The sequence below is a fragment of the Artemia sp. Qi Xiang Cuo genome, chromosome 17 (assembly GCF_049724085.1).
Source record: "Artemia sp. Qi Xiang Cuo chromosome 17, ASM4972408v1, whole genome shotgun sequence".
Classification (NCBI taxonomy): Eukaryota; Metazoa; Arthropoda; class Branchiopoda; order Anostraca; family Artemiidae; genus Artemia; species Artemia sp. Qi Xiang Cuo.
The window spans coordinates 30,030,918-30,055,132 of record NC_142810.1 but is presented as its reverse complement, the minus strand read 5'-3'; the positions used below and the strand labels follow the sequence as shown (position 1 = coordinate 30,055,132).

At 34.3% G+C, this 24,215-nt stretch overlaps 2 protein-coding genes across 3 annotated transcripts in view; one reads left to right on the top strand and one right to left on the bottom strand.

Moving 5' to 3' along the window:
- The window catches only part of LOC148942090 (dynein regulatory complex subunit 2-like), a 199,076-nt gene extending 194,904 nt beyond the window's left edge, over positions 1 to 4,172 (bottom strand). The window contains exon 1 of the mRNA XM_089103498.1: positions 4,002 to 4,172. Within this exon, the coding sequence (XP_088959624.1) occupies positions 4,002 to 4,172 (171 nt within the window). The remainder of the gene's footprint in view (positions 1 to 4,001) is intronic.
- A 2,919-nt stretch (positions 4,173 to 7,091) lies between these two features.
- LOC148942088 (aspartate dehydrogenase domain-containing protein-like) overlaps positions 7,092 to 24,215 on the top strand; it is an 83,772-nt gene continuing 66,648 nt past the window's right edge. The window contains exon 1 of one of the 2 annotated variants that reach the window (XM_089103004.1): positions 7,092 to 7,203. In XM_089103004.1, the coding sequence (XP_088959130.1) occupies positions 7,170 to 7,203 (34 nt within the window). In that variant the 5' untranslated portion in view covers positions 7,092 to 7,169. The remainder of the gene's footprint in view (positions 7,204 to 24,215) is intronic. The other variant, XR_016143134.1, reaches the window with a different exon arrangement.

Sequence of the window (24,215 nt, the reverse complement as noted above, 5' to 3'; positions counted from 1 at the left end):
TTATGTATCTGGCCAGTGATAGAGCACACTTGTTAGGTCAGCTTGCATATTTTGACATTGAAGGCTATATACAAAAATAAAAAAATTAATAAAGTTAAAAAAATTTGGAAGTTTTAAAAAAGATTTTTTTTTTTTTTGAGAAATAAAAAAAAAAGATCAACAAACTTTTAAATAAAAATATTACTTAGAGTTCACTCTTAAACATCCACAAACGATGGTCTCGTGATATAGAATAGTTTTTTAACATGGATTTTTCACGATCATGTATGTTCTTAGGTATCCACTGTGCGAAGAACCTAACCTCGTCTTCAGGACGGTGATAACCCCCCTCAAATTTAGGACACTTAAACTCTTCTAGATTGAAAAGTGGAATCCTAGGGTCAGACTTTTGAATTAAAACTTTATCTGCAGGTACATTGCACTTTACGTAGAGTGCTTCACCTCCGAAAAAGCTGCAAATTCCACTGACTTCATCCTGGACATCTCTCAGTTCCTGACCAGTATTATTAAGTTGTGTAATCACTCTATCATAGAATCCCAGTCTGTTTATATAATGTAATGTAGTACTCCACAAGCTTTTATCATACTCAAACAGATTACAGTTCACTAAGCAATAACCATTTAGGGTTAACTTATCTTTTTAGGGGGTGACCATTTAGGGTTCATAATAACAATTTTGAGTTTGTTTGAACTTTTTATATTCGGTAAGAACTATTTTTGATGTGTTAAGAAATATTTTTGTTTTGTAACAAGTATTTCAAGTTTTGCAACAACTATTTTTTATTCTGTTAGTACTATTTTGGATTTGACTAAAATATTTTTGTATTTCGTAAGAATGATTTTTGTTTTTTAAGAACTATTTTTGGAGTTTGTTTGAACTTTTTTGTATTCTGTAAGAACTACTTTCGGTGTTGTTAGAATTTTTGTGCTTTGTGACAAGTATTTCTAAAACTATTTTGGATGTTTGTATATTATTTTTTCTATATTTAAGAATAGTTTCTGTTGTTTAATAACTATTTACGATTTTCTTACAACTTTTTTTATTGTTTTATAATTGTCAATCTAAATGTGAGTACGACTTTTGTATATGTAGATTTTAGATTTCATTATAAATATTCAAAAAAAAATTTCAAATGAAGGTAATCAAAAAAGCTGAAACCTAAAATGATCCAAAATTATCGCATATATGAGAGGGGGTCCCTCCTCCTCAACGCCTCGCCTTTCACGCTAAGTTCAAATTTTGTTCCAATTCTTTAAAAATGACCCCTGAATCAAGAAGGTCGCTTAATTAGAATAAATAGCTCTTTTGAAAGCAATAAACAAACTTTAGCCTAAAGAGTGAGGTATTGACGAATGGGGCGAACCCCCTCAAATAGGTATTTTTTTCAAAAATAGGGGTCAATTTCTCCTTAAATCTAAATTGTCAACAATACAATCATATTCTCCTTATGGCACTAGGTTCTAAAATTTACCATTTTATTTTTTAAAAGTATAAATTCCACAAAAAGGTATTTTTTCAAAAATAGGGGGCAATTGCTCCTTATATCTAAATTGTCACCACTAAAATCCTAAGCTACTGATGAAGCTAGATGCGAATATTGAACATTGTATTTTAATAAAGTATAAATGACACAATAAGGTATATTTCAAAAATTTTGGGGACATTAATCATTATATATAATGTGTCACCTCGCCTATCCTAAGCTCCTGCTGGAGCTATCTTCGAATATTGAATTTTGTAATAGAATAAATGCCAAAAAACGGTATTTTTCAAAAATAGGGGACATTTGCTACTTATATCTCAATTGTCACCACTACTATCCTAAGCTCCTGCTGAGGATAGCTTCGAATATTGAACTTTGCATTTTTTAAAAGTATAAATGCCACAAAAAGGTATTTTTTTCAAAAATAGGGGGCAATTGCTCCTTATATCTCAATTGTCCTCACTACTATACTAAGCTCCTGCTGAAGATAGGTTCGAATATTGAACTTTGTATTTTTAAAAAGTATAAATGCCAGAAATAGGTATTTTTTTTTTCAAAAATAGTTGGCAATTGCTCATAATATCTCAATTGTCATCACAAATAACCTAAGCTCCTTCTGAAGAGATATTAGAATATTTATCTTTTTTTTTTTTTTAAAAGTATAAAAGATAAATAATTTTAGTATCTCAGAAATAGGGGTCAATTGATCTGCATATATCAATTGTCACCACTACTATCCTAAGCTCCTGCTGTGTACTGATTCAAATATTGAATTTTTTAAAATTATAAATGAAAAAAAAAGGTATTTTTTAAAAAATATTGTGCAATTGCTCCTTATATCTCAATTGTCACCACTCCTATCCTAAGATCCTGCTGGAGCTAGTTTCGAATATTGAACTTTGTATTTTATTAAAGTATAAATTCAAAAATATTTTATTTTTTAAAAAATATTTTGCTATATATCCTAATATCTCAATTCTAACCACTACTATCCTAAGCTCCTGCTGAAGCTAGCTTCGAATATAGAACTTTGTATTTTTTAAAAGTATAAATGCCAAACAAAGGTATTTTTTCAAAAATAGGGGGCAATTGCTCCTTATATCCCAATTGTCACCACTACTATCCTAAGCTCCTGCTGAAGCTAGCTTCGAATATTGAACTTTTTAAAAGTAAAATACCACTTTTACCAATATCCATAAAACTCTATTCTGTATATGAAAGGGGCTGCCCCCGCCGCAACACCACGCTTTTTAAGCAAAAGTTTGGCTTTCTCACGACTCTTTTTTTAAAACAATAAAAAACTTTAGCGTAAAGAGCGAGGCGTTGAGGAGGGGTCAGCCCCTTTCATATACGGAATAATTTCTGTTCGGTTTAAGTTTTACCGTCGTTCCATTCTTTAATTTAAAAAAACTTGTTTTTTTTATTTAATATACTTAAGAAGTGACATAAAAAGTATTGTTGTAAGTGATTGTAGAAATGATAAAAATCACGTAGATACGAGCATTAGCTTTCGAATGAGCCATTAAACGTCAATCTAAAAGTGCTGGTAGTCCACTAGCCCCAGCTTTTCCACTTGAGATATTGCACCAAAAGTGCTGTTTTTAGTGCCGTTTTGAAGTTGCTGATGGTTGAATTTATAGGAAGAACGTAGATATGAGTAATATCTTTTATACGAGCTACTAAAAATCTGTATAGATACCTGCGATACCAATACGCCCAAAAATAATACGTCCGATACCGATACACTGTGCAGCCCTTTCCCCAGGGGACTTGGAGGGTCATAATATCACCAACACCAAATATATTTGACTCTAGCAATGTCACTTGTAAGTGTCAAATCTATTAAGTATCTGATGTAAGCACCCCATTCTTTAATTACCCGTGAGACATTCTTAACCATCGCAATACACTTACGCTAAGACCTTTTCGCAAAAAATTCGCAAATCTCGTAAACTAAATAATTAATTACCCTTTTAAAGATCATTAATCGTTATATTAATTAACCCCCTTAAACGAATAGCAAAGTTTTAAAAAAAAAACCTACTAATCAACTTACAGATGAATGACCACATATTTAACATAAAAAAAAACAACTTGTATATCACGAAGTAGAAATCTACGTCAGAAAAAACTTGTCCTTAATAGGACCGGTATTAAATGACCCTGGTAACCCAATTACTTGAAAACCTACACACATATCTATGCCTTAGGCGTAGGTTTGCGTGTAGGTTCTCAATCTTATATGGCCTTACTACTCATCTGTTGTATTCAGTAGCCCCTGGAAAAAGGATATATCACTCTTTACTAAGTCGACACTTTTATGCAATAGCGACGACTTAGTAAAAAGTAATGCATCTCCACTCCGTTTTTTCCCCTCTAGCAGATTAAAATAACTTAGAAGGATCTTTATCACATGTTTACCGAATTTTCCCGGCAAGTATGCTGATTAACTTTAAGCTGAAAGATAAAGACTTGCGATCACACTTTTCTGCATTATAAAAGAGTTTAAAAACCTACTTGAAGAAATGTCTGGATTAATTCTTCTCTTAGTCTTCGGCGTTCCTCTTCAACGGCAGCTTTCTGTTCAACTTGGTACTTTTTCAGTTTATTACTTTGCTTATTTTGGGATGCCTTTTTTGACTTCTTTGATTCACTTTTGCCGTGTTTCGTTGCACCACTAGAGAACATTGCTCTTAAATACAAATTTTGAATTAAAGGTACCCTCGAAGCAGAATAGTTTCAAATATTTATAATAAGTTACTGGAGAAATCATGTTATTATACACGAATCGTTTGTTATACAAGAGACGACAAATGCCAATTAAAAAAAAAAAACATTAATTGGAGTTTTACAGTCTCCCATCCTGAAAAACAAGGAAATTCACATTTTTGCATTGGTAGCAGTGACGTGACCCTTTTTTCTTTTATTTCACAAGGAAGGAATGTATTGAACAACAGATTGCAGAAAGAGGTATCATTGGAATAGAGATTACAATATCTAGTAATTTATTTCAGTGAAAATAAATAGTGCCACTATAAACTGCTATTATTTTCGTTTTGTGCCCCAAAACATCATTTTTGGCCTAAACAGGGCCAAATAGCAAGAGACTGCAAATTATAAGGCAGTCAATCGACTTTGCACGGTAGAAAACCTTTAACTGGAAGTTCAAATTGTCCGACCTTGAAAACCACGAAATTTGTATTGAATCAGAGGTCCCATTTACCAAGAGAGGGCAGATTTGAACGAAAAGCAAAAGCTACAGCAACATCGTTGACCTACAAGAAATTACGCCGCAACAAAGTGTCCTTTTCTGCTCACAAACCAATTATAGATATAAAATCTTACATTAGCTAAGTCTATCCCTCCAATATCAATTTTTGTGTACCTTTTTCTTCTATAAGCCGTTTTCCCGACGTCTTGACAGGTTCTGTACGCTTTTTTTTATATTTAAGTCATAATTCTTTTGTTTTAATTTGGTAAATTGACATTATGAACCAACTTTCAAGGAGAACCAACAAAATTATCAAATTTTATAGCAATAGCGGTAAGCCACAAGACTTGTACTACATTTGCTGCTAAATAGTATTTTTTCTTATGTATTTGTTAAAATATTACATAGCCAAACTCAAGGTGATCTGTCTCCCCCAAAAATAAAATTCCTTCGAGTTTAAACAGAGTTGCATATATGAGATTGCATAAATATTGCAGCTACTTGCAGGGATAAAGTTAGCTACGTAGATAGCTCTTTTTCAAGTTTACTGTATATTTCAGAAAAAAATACTCAAAAATAAATACTTAAAATACACAGTTTTTCTAACGAAAAAAAAGAAACTTAAAATGAATAAAAACAATAGCCTCTCGGCTTATGTATCATGTATATATAACACTTGCTCAAATAAACTTAGTCTTGCCAAATCCCTACATTTTCGGAATTATACAAAAATAAGGCTATATTGAAAAAAAAAAAAAAATATGGAACTTGAGTATAGTAGACACACAAAGTGCTATAGGATATCTTTTGTGGCAGAAAAACGAAGTGTTTTAGCATGTTTCTACAGGGTTTAAGTTTGCTTTAATGTGGTACGATTTCTGAAAAATTAGCAAAATCCACTGAATGGCTTTCTTTCTGGTTCTAAAAAGAATATTTGATGACTACTTTGTAGAAACATCTAAAGTGAAGGTGACCAAGTAAACACTAGGGCTATAGACTCGCTTCAAGAATTTGCATAATAAGTCAAACTTTTCCATACTTTAGATATAACTAACTAAATTTCTGGAGTTGATATTTTGGGTTTTGTAACTAGTAAACTAATTGAAAAAAAATTACTGCAATTATACCAACAAAATGTAATGTGAGAGACCATTAGTTCAGTTTTCAAGTAGTGTAGAGGTGAAAAAGACATATGCTACATTTATAGAAATACTGAAGCACCGTCATAGCCATAGAACATTCACAATTATAGTGTGAATGTTAAATATAATTGTATGTCATTTAATATTATTATAGCGTGAATAATACTATGGATATAAGCCTAGAATTGGGATCGTTGAGACGGAAATATGTTAAGAAAAGAATTATTACTTTATAATACACAAAATAATTAAAGTTGACATATTTTGACTGCAGGTCCACAACACTTTACCCCCAACCCCGCTAATGTGCAAATATATAGCCCAAGTTGTGTATTTCCATACACTTATTCAATTTACAGGTACACGGGTTGAATACAGAGTGACACATTGCAAAATGCTTGGGAAACATATAATTTTGGCGATATATTTACACATTAGGGGGTTGGGGAAAAGAATAGTGGATATCACAGTCAAAATATGGTAACTACAATTTTTCTGCGTATTATAAAGTGAGTACTGTTTTCCTAACAGATTTCCTTCTCAACAGCCCCCATTCTAAGCTTATACCAAACTATGAATATTTTGCACAGGCAATGAAAAGAAATTAATAAAGCTGTACACGTTTTAGCATAATTTAGTAGATTTGGAATCTTGTACGGATTACAGACAGATCTATAATTCGTCAGATCCCGCGGACTCATACTGGCCATCGTAACTGCTTACAACGGATCTGTGCTAGAATTCTGCTGGTCATCTGATTACGTATAAAAGGGTACTTGTCAATTAGGTGGAACCTACGCGATATATTGTATATTGTATACGGAAGATGCTTAAGAAACTAGTCAAACAGTTTTATTTTTCAATAGAGAATTGGACTACAAACCGTGGTTTGTCATTGCGTTCACAATATTTAAACTTTTGTTTTCTGGGGTTAACGGGGAAAAAGGTACCTAGGTTAGGTTACGTATTTCATATGTGCTATGCTTTACCCCCCCCCCCCCCAATGTGCAAATATATGGCCAAAATTTGTTTCTAAACTATTATAGTTTCATCATATTTTGTTTTATTTCATTAGCATTGACCAAACTTGACTTCTTACGTGGATTCCAGCTAGTTGACAAGTACCTATAAAAGTAGATTACGTATAAAGTAGATTACGATATAAGGCATTACAATTTCTTGCGTTCATCTAACCTAAAAGGATTCCAGTCAAAATTATAATACCTTGGCAAGACTACAAAGTTGAAGCGAAAACTTGTTTACTCGGCGTATCATAGCAACAGACCAAAACCATACAGTTTTCATTGTCTCATCTTGGCTAAAGGAGAAAAGATGAAAATCGGAATTCTGGGATTCGGCCACATAGGTGATCTTGCTTTCTAAGATAGGCTATTTACGAATAAACCAATAGATTACTTATTTCTGTTGGCTATTAGTCACTTTTTTACGGTCACGTGCGAATATGAATAAGTGTTATTTGAATTCCTCTTTGTTTATAGAAATAAAAGACAATTCACGAAAAAAACACAGTTTGACTGTTCAAAAACGAGCATAATCCCCACAAAAACAAAACATCTTTTGAACAATTACGATTTGAAGATATTGTGACGACGCTTATAGCAGATAGACACGTGCAGAAAGATGCATTTATTAGTTTATGATTGCCAATATGACATTAAGTGCTGGCAATATGACAGTGAGTGCTAAATACATATTTCACCTGGCCTAGAATTCGATATAACATCTTTGGAGGTCCTCTAATTTTTTTTCCTTGGCTTACTTAGGTGCTTTTGTCCTTATTTTGGTTACTATGAACAATGAATACTTTTTTCCAATCGTTCTCCTACGAATTAGCACCTGCAACATTCGATTTGATAAGCAAAATACCGATTTTTATTATTATAAAACATTATACAATTATGTATTTATTTATATATTTACGTAATTTTTTCTCGAAAATGGCTCCATACTTTTTTGGGATAATTGGCATCCTGGTATATTCTGGCCTACAAAAAAAAAAAAAATTAAGATAGGTCGGAAGTTTGAGAAAATTGGTTAAGAGCCTTAATTTTGAAAAAAATCTACTTATGTGAGTGACGTCATTTTTTATATACATCAGTATTGCAATGACGTTGTCACACTTGTGTGGAAAAATTGAAGATTTTCATGTATGGAGAAGTACATTAAATTACCTAAAGAGCAAAAACTGGTAATTGCAAAAATATTTGTGTATATTTTGACAAGGGATTAGAACGATTCAAAAAACTTAAAAAAGAAAACCAAAAGTTTGAAACTTAATAGAAATCGTTGTAAGAAATCGGACTTGCTGTAATAATCAAATATCAAGGAGGCACACTTGTGCCTCTATTCAAGGAGGCACACTTGTGCCTCTATAAAGAGGCGACCCACCACAATGTTAAGCGATTTCAGGTCCTTGAGGTCGCAGTGAGACGGCGGTAATCGCATTTTGTAGCCCAAGCTCAAACTAAGAAACTTGCAAAATTTCATCCTCCTCCGACTTTATCTTCATGGGGTAAACTGGGGCGGAAGTTTCGACCCTCCCACCACAGCCCCCATTTAACGTTGTCCGATTGGGCTGAAATTTAGAGGTTAAGCTTTTCTAGGCCCCGGGAGCTTATCCTTGAAATTTCAGCTCAATCCGATTACCCCTTCCCTGTTTTCAAAAAACCAAATAGCGCCACTTAAAGTTCCTTTCGTTTTTTTTTATTAACCAATTCGAGGAGCCAAAGTTGGCAACCGATGCGGATGAATTAGGACTCATTAGAATCATATTATAACCTTTGAGGGTTGTTTGATATTTTCAGACCGAAAGAATCATCCTCCAATTTTACATTTACAAAAAACCTCGTTTTCCTATAATAGCCCATGTTAATTTTTCCCATCACAACCCCCCTTTAACGTTGTCTGATCGGGCTTAAATTTAGAGGATACGCTTTTCTGGGGCCTGGGAACTCATCATTGAAATTTCAGTTCATCTAATTACTTCGTCCTTGTTTTCCAAAAAACAAATATCAAGATTTCTGGGGATTTGGTTGCGTCAAAAATAGCTTCCATTTACTAAAAAACAATAACACCTGTGTATGTTTATTCCATCGGTTGATACTCCAGACTGTCAGGCGGAAAACTCGAGTTCGATTCACCGTCAGAGCAAATTTTTTATATACTGAATTTAAACTTTAAAAAAGAAACTCAGTTTCTTTTTTAAATTATTTGAAAAAAAATTACGTTTTCTAAAGAGTTAAAGAGGCTGAGTTACAAGGTCGACCCTTAAAACGTACAGGGATTAGGAGGCACAGTTGGGGGGCTGTTAAAGAGGCTCATGGTACTCCAAAAATTATAGTTCAGTAATTAACAACACTTTTAGTCTCGTTTCAGGCTCTAATGGTCTCCAAAGGCAACAAACTTGTAAAACAATCTGTTTTTTCTGAAAACAATTGCCCACATTTGTTTTTCTAAAGACAACAAAAACAATTGTCCATGATCTGCCGCGGTTAGGCAGGGAGACTACCATTTCTTCCCCGTATTCTGTTGTCTGTCGTCGGTCATATCTTCCATATTTAAAAACCAGACTCAACCCAGAAAGAGCAGTAAGCCAAAAAACGGTCCAAACACACAACAGAGTACAAAAAGTGGCGCCTCCACCTGGCGGGGAAGTGGCAACGGGTTGCAATTACGCTAAATATAATCGTAAATGCAAGCCGGCTAACATCACTGTTTCCACATTCCTTTCCTAGTTTTACAGATTGGTAAGACACACCCCGACAAGGGACATCTTGCGTGTTGCACTTGAAACTGATTGTGCACCACATTTTGGAAGTCTTCTCTTCATGCATAAATTATTTGAAAAAAAATAAGTTTTCTAGAGAGTTAAAGAGGCTGAGTTACAAGGTCGACCCTTAAAACGTACAGGGATTAGGAGGCACAGTTGGGGGGCTGTTAAAGAGACTGAGTCACAAGTTCGAACCTTAAAACGTACAGGGATTAGGAGGCACCCTCTACGACGTGATTTGAGTATTCAGGAATTAAAAGCCTTAACACAAGAATGTTCAAGAGCGGGGGTTTGGGGGCGGCAGCCCCCCAACTTCAACTCCTGACACGATCAGCTAACAGTTAGTGAAGCAATAATAAGTAATAAACTGTACAAAAACGTGCAGAAATTATTTGAAAAAAACTACGTTTTCTAAAGAGTTAAAGAGGCTGAGTTACAAGGTCGAACCTTAAAACGTACAGGGATTAGGAGGCACAGTTGGGGGGCTGCCGCCCCCAAACCCCTCGCTTTCGCAGCCTTTAAATAAAAAAAAAGAAAGTTTTTAAACTGAAAGTAAGGAGCGACATTAAATCTTAAAACGAACAGAAATTATTCCGTATATGAAAGGGGCTGTCCCCTCCTCAACGCCTCGCTCTTTACGCTAAAGTTTGACTCTGTCTCAAAACTTTATTTTTTAAAACAATAAAAAACTTTAGCGTAAAGAGCGAGGCGTTGAGGAGGGCACAGCCCCTTTCATATACGGAATAATTTCTGTTCGTTTTAAGATTTAATTTCGCTCCTTACTTTCAGTTTAAAAAACTTTTTTTTTATTTAAAGGCTGCAAAAGCGGGGGTTTGGGGGCGGCAGCCCCTCAACTGTGCCTCCTAATCCCTGTACGTTTTAAGGTTCGACCTTGTAACTCAGCCTCTTTAACTCTTTAGAAAACGTAGTTTTTTTCAAATAATCTTAGAATAGACTGCAGTATGAAAAGACATTAAATTGCGAATAGTGATATTGCATGAGGCCAAGCACTACAAGGACAGTCAAGGAGAGATATAATGTTGTCAAAGAACAGTCCTATCCATACAAAGGCTGTATATGGTTACTTTAAGTTAAATTTGGTTCATTTAACTAGTACAGTTTTCTCCCACTCGATATTACTTGCTTTTAAAATTATTTTGTAATTTTTTTCGTAATTGCGTTGTTTTATGGAGTAGTATATAACTTGTAGACATTCCTAATCGACTCATCAATAATAGTCAGCCTTCGTCCCTTACCCAATACCATGTCTCCTTGAAACTTAAATCTTAATGGGCTCAAAGCTCATCCCTGAACGAAAAACAGATTTCAAGAAGTCGGCAAATTGGTAATATAATTAAGTTAAAAACAAGTGTTTTGTAAATGACCAGTCCAAGTAAAACCTAATTTTAAGTAAAACTCGTCATATTTTCTTTTTTTACTTTTAGATTCATTTACCATTTTTTCATTCTTATTTTATTTTTTTTATTGCTATGGGCCGCTCATTAGTAACAAGAAGTTCAGGACTACTTTCATTTTGTGAAGTTGATGGCCCAGAACTTTGATTCAGATTTACACGAGCCCTTTTCTTTAGGAACCATTTATCCATTGTTAATTTTTATTGTAAAAAATTTTTATGTATCACTTACGTACCTGAATCAATACACTGACATACTGTTTGAACAGGATTGAATGTCCGCAGAATAACACGACACACCACAAAAATGACACATTACTTAGAGCGAGCTAGAAGCGGCATCTCCAGAGCATGCTGTTAAAGTATACACATGTTGTTTCTGTCTAATTCAGCTGTTCTTAATAGGGTTATCTATACCGGTATGGTATATGAAAACCAAGTTTGTGCATGGTCATAATCAAGCACTACCAGGTGTTTTTAAGGATTTGTCAGCACAAGGAATAATAGAGGATGCGTACAGGTAATGGCTTAATCATGGGCAGCGCAACAGTGCTGTCTAAGTAAAGAGCGACGTGGGCTCTGAGTATTAAAAAAAGAATTTAAGCAACAATATATACCAAGAAAACATCCGTTTTTGCAAGCTAATTACAGCTACTGTTAACTGCTAAGAATTCACTGCAGCACAAAGCTGCCTGAGACCAGCAAAGCGGCACACACTCCTCCTCCACCCGAATCTATATGAAGGATCCCTCTTTAACGCCTCCTATGAAGTTCCAGTTTCCTTTAAATCCTCCCTCATGACCTCTTCAGACCCAATTTAAGGACAACGTTCTTTTCATTTGTGCTCAGATGGATAGACCAAAAAGCATATTAATCTTTGGCAATCTGTAATCCGTCATCCGTAAAGCGGGGCCTAGCTATCATAAGCTCTATTTCATCATACGTAAGTAAGTGGTAGCATTTCTCGCACAGCTTAGTGTCTGATATACTTCGATAGTAGGCTACCAACATTTAACAATTCGTCTTCTGCCTCGAAGTGCCCACGTTTCAAAACTATGCTCGACCACTGTCATTACCTTGGATTTCTTTATTCTAATCTTATTTCGAAGATTTAACGTCCTATTCTTCCTTTTGTGAAAAAAACCTGCGTGTTGACTACTTTTTTTTACACCATCACTGCATCCATTATCTTTACCCTGGGTTCCCCCTGATACGATTTCACGCAAAACAGTCGTTTTCACGTGATCTGTCAAATTTCCTCCGTTTTTTGCTCCTAGATTATGCGTCACAAGGGTTCAACGGCTGCATTGAAATATTTCTACTGGTCCGTCGAAAATCGCATCCGCTATTCTAAATTGAAAACCTTGTAGAACCATAACTTGCAAGTAACAGAGAAACCAAACATGCTTATCAGAATTTTTCTATTAGAATTTGACAAACAACACTTAGCCCTTTGAACGTTTTTCATCGCTTTAGAACTTGATCTAGCCTATTCCTATGCATATACTTTTTAAATATATCATAATAATTTTTCCGTTTAAACGGCTATGAAACGGAACTTGGGAACATTTTGCGATTTTCCGACATCCGCTATCCTTGAGTACTTTTGCGTTAAAAAAGAAAAAAACGTATTAATGGGAACAAAAGGTTACTAAGAATACTACCCCACGTAAATCTACCTATCCGCTTTATAGATTATCTGGATGTGGCGTAGCTAGGGAGGGATAAGGGGGGGGGGGGTTGTGCCCGAATGCAGCCTCTGAGTGGTGTCGAACTAAGCGTTTTTTGTCAATAAGGATCTTTTTATATTGCAGTAGTGATGTTTGGAGGGAGGAGTTAAAAATCACAATGTCCCCGGGCGCTGAAAACCCTAGTTTTATGCCTCTGTTTTGTGGTTACCTAGAATCATCTGTTCATTTGTTCCTGGTCTAAGCGAAGTAATATCCTAAGATTTATTTACAAGCCTATTCTTGTATCCGAAACTCCAGAACTTACGAAAATTCATACATATTGCTAACGTTTTAAACTAAGACGATCAAAGTGGCTGCATAACCTAACTCTAGGAGAATCTTACCTCCCCATTTAATCTTATGTTTTATCACAGCCTTTGCTGTGTTCCATAGGACGAGGATCATTAAGATAATCCACACAAATGGGGATAGGACACGACCCTGCTTACACAGCAGTAGAAAGGGGGGCGCTACTCCGAGCGGGACTCCTAATATGGGCATAGAGTCCCTAGGGAGTTGGAACACCTGTGCTGTCAGTCATTAATCAAATTGTTTCCGGGGAAGTTAATTAATGTCTGACAGATGACGTCAAGTTAATTAATGTCTTTGGAGTTCGACCAGAATTGTTTCCGGGGCAAAGTTTAGATCACACGTGACAGATGATGTCATGATTGATTGATTTGACACGAAAGGGGAATTAATTTGTTGTTTCTAAGGGGAATTATTGATTCACGAAAGGGGAATTAATTTGTTCTTTCTAAAGAGAATTGTTTCCGAGCGAATGTCTATTAATGTCTTTGGAGTTCTACCAAGAGAATTGTTTCCGGGTGAATGTTTTGACCTTAGCGATGAAGTGATTAGCGCACGAAAGGGTTTCTTAGTAATTTGAAATTTGACAACGCAGAGATGCCAAAAACAAAAGGAACACGCTGAAATTACGTTTAGGGGTTATTTGGGCGAAACCGTTTTAGACATTTTAGGGAATTATTTCGGTGAAACAGTTAGAGACATTTTAGAGACAGTTAGAGATGATTTTAAAAGATGATTTTAGAAGAGAGTTTGAGGGTGAAACTCTGTGGTCGTTATAATACACAAGTTCCATTTGAACAGTGTCGTGAGGTCCCTACCCCAAGCCCAAAGGGCACCGATCCCCCTACCCCAACCCCAAAGGGCTCCGATCCCCCTACCCCAACCCCAAAGGGCTCCGATCCCCATACCCCAACCCCAAAGGGCTCCGATCCCCATACCACAACCCCGAAGGAAGCAACCGGTCCCCAGAGGTCCCCCGGACTCCCAAAGGACCACCCGGCCCCCCAAGGGCCCCCGGACCCCCTAATGCCCCCCGGGCCCCCAAAGAGTCCCCTCCCCAGTTTTTTAATACTTTTTTGTGCACTTTATTATATCTTTTCAGAACAAGTTCCTTTCATAATGTCATTCCTTAACCCTTTTTTACAAGTTGAAGTACCAATCCTTTCACCACAACTTTACTTTATAGCTTTTTGGATACCCTAACATCAAGCAATAGTTTCCAAAAGACATTTCAGAGCAAGTTCATTTCTTAATGTTCATTCTAAACCCATTTTACAACTTGAAGTACCCATCCTTTTCACCCACAACTTTACTTTACAGCTTTTTGGATACCCCAACACCAAGAAATACCTTTCAAAAGGCATTTCAGAGCAAGTTACTTTCTTAATGTCCCTCCTAAACCCATTTTCCAACTTGAAGTACTTATCTTTTTCACCCAAAACTATACTTTACAGCTTTTTGGTTACCTCAAAATCAAGAAATACTTTTCAAATACCATTTCAGATAAATTTAAATTCTAAATATCCCTTCTAAAACCAATTTCCAACATTAACAACTTATCTTTTCAACCAGAACAATACTTTACATCTTTTTGGATACCTGAAAAACAAGAAACACTTTTCAAAAGACATTTCTTAGCAAGTTCATTTCTTAATGTCCATCCAAAGCCCATTTTCCAACTTGATGTACATATCTTTTTCACCCACAACTATACTTTACAGCTTTTAGGATACCTCAACACCAAGAAATACATTTCAAAGACCATTTCAGAACAAGTTGCTTTCTTAATGTCCCTCCTAAACCCATTTTTCAACTTGAAGTACTTATCTTTTTCACCCACAACCATACTTTACAGCTTTTTGTATACCTCAACACCAAGAAATACTTTTCAAAGAACATTTCACAGAAAGTTACTTTCTAAATGTCACTCCTAAGTCCATTTTCCAACTTGAAGTACTTATATTTTTCACACACAACTTTACTTTACATCTTTTTGGATACCTAAACACAAATAAATACTTTTCAAATTACATTTCAGAGCAATTTCCTTTCCTAATGTCACTTCTAAACCAATTTTCCAACTTCAAGTACTTATCTTTTTCACCCACAACTATACTTTACAGCTTTTTGGATACCTCAACACCAAGAAATACCTTTCAAAGACCATTTCAGAGCAAGTCCCTTTCTTAATGTCCCTCCTAAACCCATTTTTCAACATGAAGTTATTATTTTTTTCACCCACAACTATACTTTACAGCTTTTTGCATACCTAAACACCAATAAATACTTTTCAAAGACTATTTCAGAGCTAGTTAATTACATACTCTCCCTCTTAAACCCATTGTTGAGCTAGAAGGACTTATGTCTTTTATCCAAAACTATCATTTACATATTTTAGTATACTCCCACACCAATAAATACTTTTCAAAGACCATTTCAGAGCAAGCTACTTTCTTAATGTCCCTCCTAAACCCATTTTTCCAACTTAAAGTACTTATCTTTTTCACCCCACAACCATACTTTACAGCTTTTTGGATACCTCAACACCAATAAATACTTTTAAAAGACCATTTCAGAGCAAGCTACTTTCTTAAAGTCCTTCCTAAACTCATGTTCTAACTTGAAGTACTTATCTTTTTCACCCAAAACTTTACTTTACAGCTTTTTGTATACCTCAACACCAAGAAATACTTTTCAAAGACATTTCAGAGCAAGTTACTATCTTAATATCCCTCCTAAACCCATTTTCCATCTTGAAGTACTTATCTTTTTCACCCACAACTATACTTTACAGCTTTTTGGATACCTCAACACCAAGAAATACCTTGTGCCTCCTAAACCTATTTTCCAACTTGAAGTACTTATCTTTTTCACCCACAACTATACTTTACAGCTTTTTGGATACCTCAACACCAAGAAATACTTTTCAAAGACCATTTCAGAGCAAGATACTTTCTTAATGTCCCTCCTAAACCCAATATCAAACTTTAAGTACTTAACTATTTCAAAATCATCAATAAATTAAAGATAATAGTATAACTAAACACCAAGAAATACTTTTAAAAGACCATTTAAGATCAATTTAATTTATTAATGTCAATCCTAAACACATTTTACAACTTGAATTACTTATATTTTTCACAAACAAATATACTATAAAGCTTTTTGTATACATCAACACAAAGAAATACTTTTCAAGACCATTTCAAAGCAAGTTCCTTTCTTAATGTCCCTCCTAAACCCATTTTCCAACTTGAAGCACTTATCTTTTTCAGCCACAACTATACTTTACATCTTTATTTATAACTAAAAACAAATAAATACTCTTCAAAGACCATTTCAGAGCAATTTACTTTCTTAATATCCCTCATAAACCCATTTTCCAACTTGAGGTACTAACCTTTTTCAACCACAACTATACTTTACAGCTTTTTGGATACCTCAACACCAAGAAATACTTTTCAAAAGACCGTTTCAGAGCACGTTACATTCTCAATGTCCCTCCTAAACCCATTTTCCAACTTGAAGTACATATCTTTTTTCACCCACAACTATAATTTACAGCTTTTTGGATACCTGATCACCAAGAAATAATTTTCAAAATACATTTCATAGCACGTTACTTTCTTAATGTCCATACTAAAACACTTGTCCAACAGTAATAAAATATAATGTTGATCAAAAAAAATAATTTACTTCATTTTTTATACCTAAAAACCCATAAAAACTTTTCATAGAAAATTTTAGAGCAACTTACTTAATTAATGTCCCTACCAATCTCATTTTAAACCTTGAAATACTTAAATTTTTCACAACAATCTATTCCCTCCTGCTTTTTGGATTACTTAGCAACTAGTAATAATTTTCAGAGATCATATCAGAGCCAGCTATTTTCTAAATTTCCACCATAAACTCTAATTCTCAACTTCAAGTACTTATATCTTTCAACAACTACTTTACTTTATAGCTTTTTCGATACCTCAACAACAAGAAATACTTTTCAAAGATCATTTCAGAGCAAGTAACTGTATTAATATCCCTCCTAATCCCATTTTTCAACTTGAAGTACTTGTATTTTTCACCCACAACTATACTTTACAGCTGTTTGTATACCTAAACACCAAGAAATAATTTTCAAAGAACATTTCAGAGCAAGTCACTTTCTTAATGTCCCTCCTAAACCCATTTTTCCAACTTGAAGTACTTATCTTTTTCATCCCACAACAAAAATTTACAGATTTATGGATACCTCAACACCAAGAAATACTTTTCAAAGACAATTTCAGAGAAATCTACTTTCTTAATTTCCTTCCTAAACCCATGTTCTAACTTGAGATACTTATCTTTTTCACCCACAACTTTACTGTACAGCTTTTTGTATACCTCAACACCAAGAAATACTTTTCAAAGACGATTTCAGAGCAAGTTACTTTCTTAATGTCCCTCCTAAACCCATTTTCCATCTTGAAGTACTTATCTTTTTCACCCACAACTATACTTTACAGCTTTTTGGATACCTCAACACCAAGAAATACTTCGTGCCTCCTAAACCCATTTTCCAACTTGAAGTACTTATCTTTTTCACCCACAACTATACTTTACAGCTTTTTGGATACCTCAACACCAAGAAATACTTTTCAAAGACCATTTCAGAGCAAGTTACATTCTTAATGTCCATCCTGAGCCCATTTTCCAACTTGAAGTACATATCTTTTTAACCAACAGCTATACTTTACAGCTTTTTGGATACCTCAACACCAAGAAATACTTTTCAAAGACCATTTCAGATAAAGTTAATTTATTACTGTACATACTAATCACATATTAAATCTATAAGTAAATATGTTTTTAACCCACAAAAATACTATAAAGCTTTTTGTATACCTCAACACCCAGAAACACTTTTCAAAGACCCTTTCAAACCAAATTACATTCTTAATTGTCCCTCCTAAACTCCTTTTCAAACTTGAAGTACTTATCTTTTTCACCCGCAGCTATTACTTTACAGCTTTTTATATACATCAAGACCAAGAAATACTTTTCAAAGACCAGTCCAGAGCAAGTTACTTTCTTAATTTCCCTCCTAAACCGCTTTTCCAACTTGAAGTACTTTTCTTTTTCACCCACAACTATACTTTACTGCTTTTTGGATACCTCAACACCAAGAAATACTTTTCAAAAGACCATTTAAAAGAAAGTTACTGTCTCGATGTTCCTCCAAAACACATTTTACCACTTTAATTACATATCTTTTTTCACCCAAAACTATAATTTACAGCTTTTTGGATACATGAACACCAAAAAATACTATTCAAATTACATTTCAGAGCACGTTAATTTCTTAATGACAATCCTACGCCAATTGTCTATCTATTATTACTTATCAATGTAAACAAAAACAATACATTACATCAGTGAGTATACCTACACGAAAATACATTGATTACTTTGAAAATTTTAGATTAACTTCAGTTCTTAATGTCCCTACTAACCCGATTTTCCAACTAGAAGTACTTATTACTTTCACACACAACTATACATTACGGCTGTTCATATCTATCAAAACCACGGCATACTTTTCAAAGAACATATATGAGTAAGTTACTTTCTTGATGTCCCTCCTAAACTCCATTTTCTAACTTGAAATACTTATCTTTTTAAGGCCCAACTATACTTTACTGCGCTTCGGATACCTCAACACCAAGAAATACTTTTCAAAGATCATTTTAGAGCAAATTACTTTCTTAATGTCCCTCCTAATCCCATTTTCCACCTTGAAGTAATTATCTTTTTCACCCACAACTACACTTAACATCTTTTTGGTTACCTCCTCACCAAGAAATACTTTTCAAAGACCATTTCAGAGCAAGTTACTTCGTTAATGTCCTTCCTAAACCCATTTTCCAACTTGAAGTACTTATCTTTTTCACCCACAACTATACTTTACAGCTTTTTGGATACCTCAACACCAGGAAATACTTTTCATAGACCATTTCTGAGCAACTTACTTTCTGAATGTGCCTCCTAAACCCCTTTTCCAACTTAAAGTACTTATCTTTTTCATCCCACAACTATACTTTACAGCTTTTTGGATACCTCAACACCAAGAAATACTTTTCAAAGACCATTTCAGAGATATTTAATTTCTAAATGTCACTCATAACCAAAGTTTCAAACTTGAAGTTCATATCTATTTATCACACAACTATACTTTACAGCTTTTTGGATACCTCAACACCAAGAAATACTTTTCAAAGACCATTTCAGAGAAAGTTACTTACTTACTGTCCCCCCTAAACCTATTTTCCAACTTGAAGTACTTATCTTTTTTACCCACAACTATACTTCACAGCTTTTAGGATACTTCAACACCAATAAATACTTTTCAAAGACCATTTCAGAGCAAGTTACTTTCTTAATGTCCCTCCTAAACCCATTTTCCAACTTGAAGTACTTATCATTTTCACCCACAACTATACTTTACAGCATTTTGGATACCTCAACACCAAGAAATACTTTTCAAAGACCATTTCAGAGCAAGTTACTTTCTTAATATCTCTCCTAAACCCATTTTCCAACTTTAAGTACTTATCTTTCTCACCCACAACTATACAGCTTTTTGGATACCTCAACACCAAGAAATACTTTTCAAAGACCATTTCAGAGCAAGTTATTTTCTTAATGTCCCTCCTAAACCCCTTTTCCAACTTGAAGTACTTATCTTTTTCACCTACAACTATACTTTACAGCTTTTTGGATACCTCAACACCAAGAAATACTTTTCAAAGACGATTTCAGAGCAAGTTACATTTTCTATCTCCCTACTAAACCTATTTACCAATTTGAAGTACTTATCGATATCATACACTCCAGTACTTTACCGATTTTTGGATACAACCACACAAATAAATACTGTTCAATCACCTTGACAGAGCTAGTAACTATGTCACTGTCCCTCTTAAATACATAGCTCACCGTGAAGTTCTTTACTAATGCACCCACAGATCTTCATTACAGTTTTTCAGATAAAATCACACATATATATACTTTTCAAAAAACATATCAGAGCCAGTCATTTTCTTGATGCCCATCCTAAACCCATTTTTCAACTTGAAGTAGTGATCTTTTTCAACAACAAATATACTTGACAGCTTTTTTGATACATCAACAGCAAGAAATACTTTTCAAAGATCATTGTAGAGCAAATTACTTTCTTAATGTCCCTCCAAAACCCATTTTCCAACTTGAAGTACTTATCTTTTTCACCCACAACTATACTTTACAGCTTTTTGGATACCTCAAACCCAAGAAATACTTTTCAAAGACCATTTCAGAGCAAGTTACTTTCTTAATGACCCTCCAGAACCCATTTTTCAACATGAAGTACTTATCTTTTTCACCCAAAACTATACATTACAGCTTTTTGGATACCTCAACACCAAGAAATACTTTTCAAAGACCCTATCAGAGCAAGTTATTTTCTTAATGTCCCTCCTAAACCCAATTTCCAACTTGAAGTACTTATCTTTTTCACCCACAACTATACTTTACAGCTTTTTGGATACCTCAACACCAATAAATACTTTCCAAAGACAATTTCAGATCAAGTTGCATTATCAATGTCCCTTCTAAACCCATTTTCCAACTTGAAGAACTTATCTATTTCACACACAACTATACATTACAGATGTTAGGAAAACACAAAGCCAAGAAAAACTTTTCAAAGACCATTTCAGAGCAAGTTACTTTCTGAATGTGCCTACTAGACCCATGTTCCAACTTAAAGTACTTATTTTTTTTATCCCACAACTATACTTTACAGCTTTTTGGATACCTCAACACTAATAAATACTTTTAAAAGACCATTTCAGATCAATTTAATTTCTTAAAGAAATTAATCAAAAACAATTCAAACTTTTATATCTAAACAAATAACCCATATACAATTATTTAAAGCATTTATTATTACGCTAACAAATGTAATAATTTTCATTGAAAGTCTATATTAAATTGACTTTCCTACTGTCACTCCTCCACCCATATTCCAAATTTAGGGACTTATATATTTTACACACAACTATACTTCACAGCTTTTTGGATACCTCAACACAAAGAAATACTTTTCAAAGACCATTTCAGAGCAAGTTACTTTCTTAATGTCCCTCCTAAACCCATTTTCCAACTTGAAGTACTTATCATTTTCACCCACAACTATACTTTACAGCATTTTGGATACCTCAGCACAAAGAAATACTTTTCAAAGACTATATCAGAGCAAGTTACTTTCCAACTATATCTCCTAAGCCCATTTTCCAACTTGAAGTACTTATCCTTTTCACCCAGAACGATACTTTACTGCTTTTTGAATACCTCAACTCCAAGAAATAATTCTCAAACACAATTTCAGAGCAAATAATTTTCTTAATGTCCCTCCTAAACCCCTTTTCCAACTTGAAGTACTTATCTTTTTCACCTACAACTATACTTTACAGCTTTTTGGATACCTCAACACCAAGAAATACTTTTCAAAGACCATTTCAGAGGAAAGTACTTTCTTAATATCTCTCTTAACCCCATTTTCAACTTGAAGTACTTATCTTTATCAACCACAACAATAATTTTCAGCATTTTTGATACATCAACACCCGAAAATACTTTTCACTTTGAAATTAAGATCACATTATTATGTTACTATCCCTCATACACCCATTTGTCACCTCGAAGTACGTATCTTTTTATTCCCCACCTATCCTTTACATCTTTTTGGATACCTCAACACCAAAAAATACTTTTCAAAGACCATTTCAGAGCAAGTTACTTTCTTACTGTCCCTCCTAAACCCATTTTCCAACTTGAAGTACCTGTCTTTTTCACCCACAACGATACTTTACAGCCTTTTGGATACCTCAACACCAAGAAATACTTTTCAAAGACCATTTCAGAGCAAGCTCCTTTCTTAATGTCCCTCCTAAACCCATTTTACAACTTGAAGTACTTTTATTTTCACCCACAACCATAGTCCACAGATTCTTCGTTACCTCAGCATCTGTGAATAATTTTCAAATACCATTTCAGTGCAAATTATTTTCTTGATGTCCCTCCTAAGCTCCTTGTACAGCTTGAAGTACTTATTTGTTTCACCCACAACTATACTTTACAGCTGTTTGGGTACCTCAACACCAAGAAATACTTAGGTTAGGCTAAATTAAATTAGGTTAGATTAGGTTTGGTTAAGTTAGGTTAGGTTATCCTACGTACGCTTCACTTAGTCTATCCTAACCTAACCATTCACCTAAATTTTGCCTGTCTTTCACCTAACCTAACCTAAGTGAAGCGTGCGTAGGATACCCTAACTTAACCTAACATAATCTAACCTAATTTAATCTAGCCTAACCTAAGTGTTTCTTGGTTTTGATGTATTCAAAAATCTGTAAAGTATAGTTGTGGGTGGAAAAAATAATTACTTCAAGTTGGAAAATGAGTTTAGGAGAGAGATTAAGAAAGTAGCTTGCTCTGAAATGGTCTTTGAAAAGTATTTCTTGGTGTTGAGGTATCCAAAAAGCTGTAAAGTATAGTTGTGGGTGAAAAAGATAAGTACTTCAAGTTGGAAAATGGGTTTAGGAGGACAGTAAGAAAGGAACTTGCTCTGAAATGGTCTCTGAAAAGTATTTCTTGGTGTTGAGGTATCCAAAAAGCTGTAAAGTATAGTTGTGGGTGAAAAAGATAAGTACTTCAAGTTGGAAAATGGGTTTAGGTGGGACAGTAAGAAAGTAAATTGCTCTGAAATGGTCTTTAAAAAGTATTTCTTGGTGTTGAGTTATCCAAAAAGCTGTATAGTCTATTTGAGGGCGAAATAGTTAAGTACTTCAACTTGTAAAATGGGTCTAGGAGGGACATTAAGAAATTAACTCGTTCTGAAATGGTCTTTGAAAAGTATTTCTTGGTGTTGAAGTATCCTAAACGGTGTAAAGTATAGTTGTGGGTGAAAAAGATAAGTACTTCAAGTTGGAAAAGGGGTTTAGGAGGGACATTAAGAAAATCACTTGCTCTGAAATGGTCTTTGAAAAGTATTTCTTGGTGTTGAGGTATCCAAAAAGCTGTAAAGTATAGTTGTGGGTGAAAAAGATAAGTACTTCAAGTTGAAAACTGGGTTTAGGAGAGATATCAAGAATGTAACTTGCTCTGAAATGGTCTTTGAAAAGCATTTCTTGGTGCTGAGGTATCCAAAAAGCTGTAAAGTATAGTTGTGGGTGAAAAAGATAAGTACTTCAAGTTGGAAAATGGGTTTAGGAGGGACATTAAGTAAGTAACTTGCTCTTAAATGGTCTTTGAAAAGTATTTCTTTGTGTTGAGGTATCCAAAAAGCTGTAAAGTATAGTTGTGGGTAAAAAAGATAAGTACTTCAAGTTGGAAAATGTGTGTAGGGGGGACATAAAGAAAGTAACTAGCTCTGAAATTTTCTTTAAATTTAATTGAGTTGTTTATTTTGAAAATATTTTCATTATAGCATTTTTGTTGCATATATAGTTTAGAAATAATTGCTTGTTATTTGGATTAGTATGTTTTTTAGGTATATAAAGGTCTAAGAAATGGTAATTGAAAGGTAGTTCTTGATGTTGAGGTATCCAAAAAGCTCTAAAGTATAGTTGTGGTTGAAAATCATAAGTACTTCAAGTTGGAAAATGGGTCTAGGAGGGACATTAAGAAAGTAACTTGCTCTGAAATGGTCTTTGAAAAGTAGTTCTTGGTGTTGAGTTATCCAAAAATTTTTTAAGTATTGGGTTTGGAGTATGATAAAACTTCTTCTTGTTATCATAGAATTTTAGGAGAGACATTAATAATTAAGATTGATGTGAAATGGTCAATGAAAAGTGATACTTGTTGATGTGTTAACCTCAATTCTGTAGAGTAGTGTCGAGGGTTATATACAAAGGTACTTCAATTTGGAACTTGGGTTTAGGAGTGTAATTAAGATTGTTTCTTGCTCTTAAATTTTCTTTTATACGTATTTCTTTGTGTTGATGTAACCAAAAATCTGTAAAATATAGTTGTGGGTGAAAAAAATAAGTACTTCAAGTTGGAAAATGGGTTTAGAAGGGACATTAAGAAAGTAGCTTGCTCTGAAATGGTCTTTG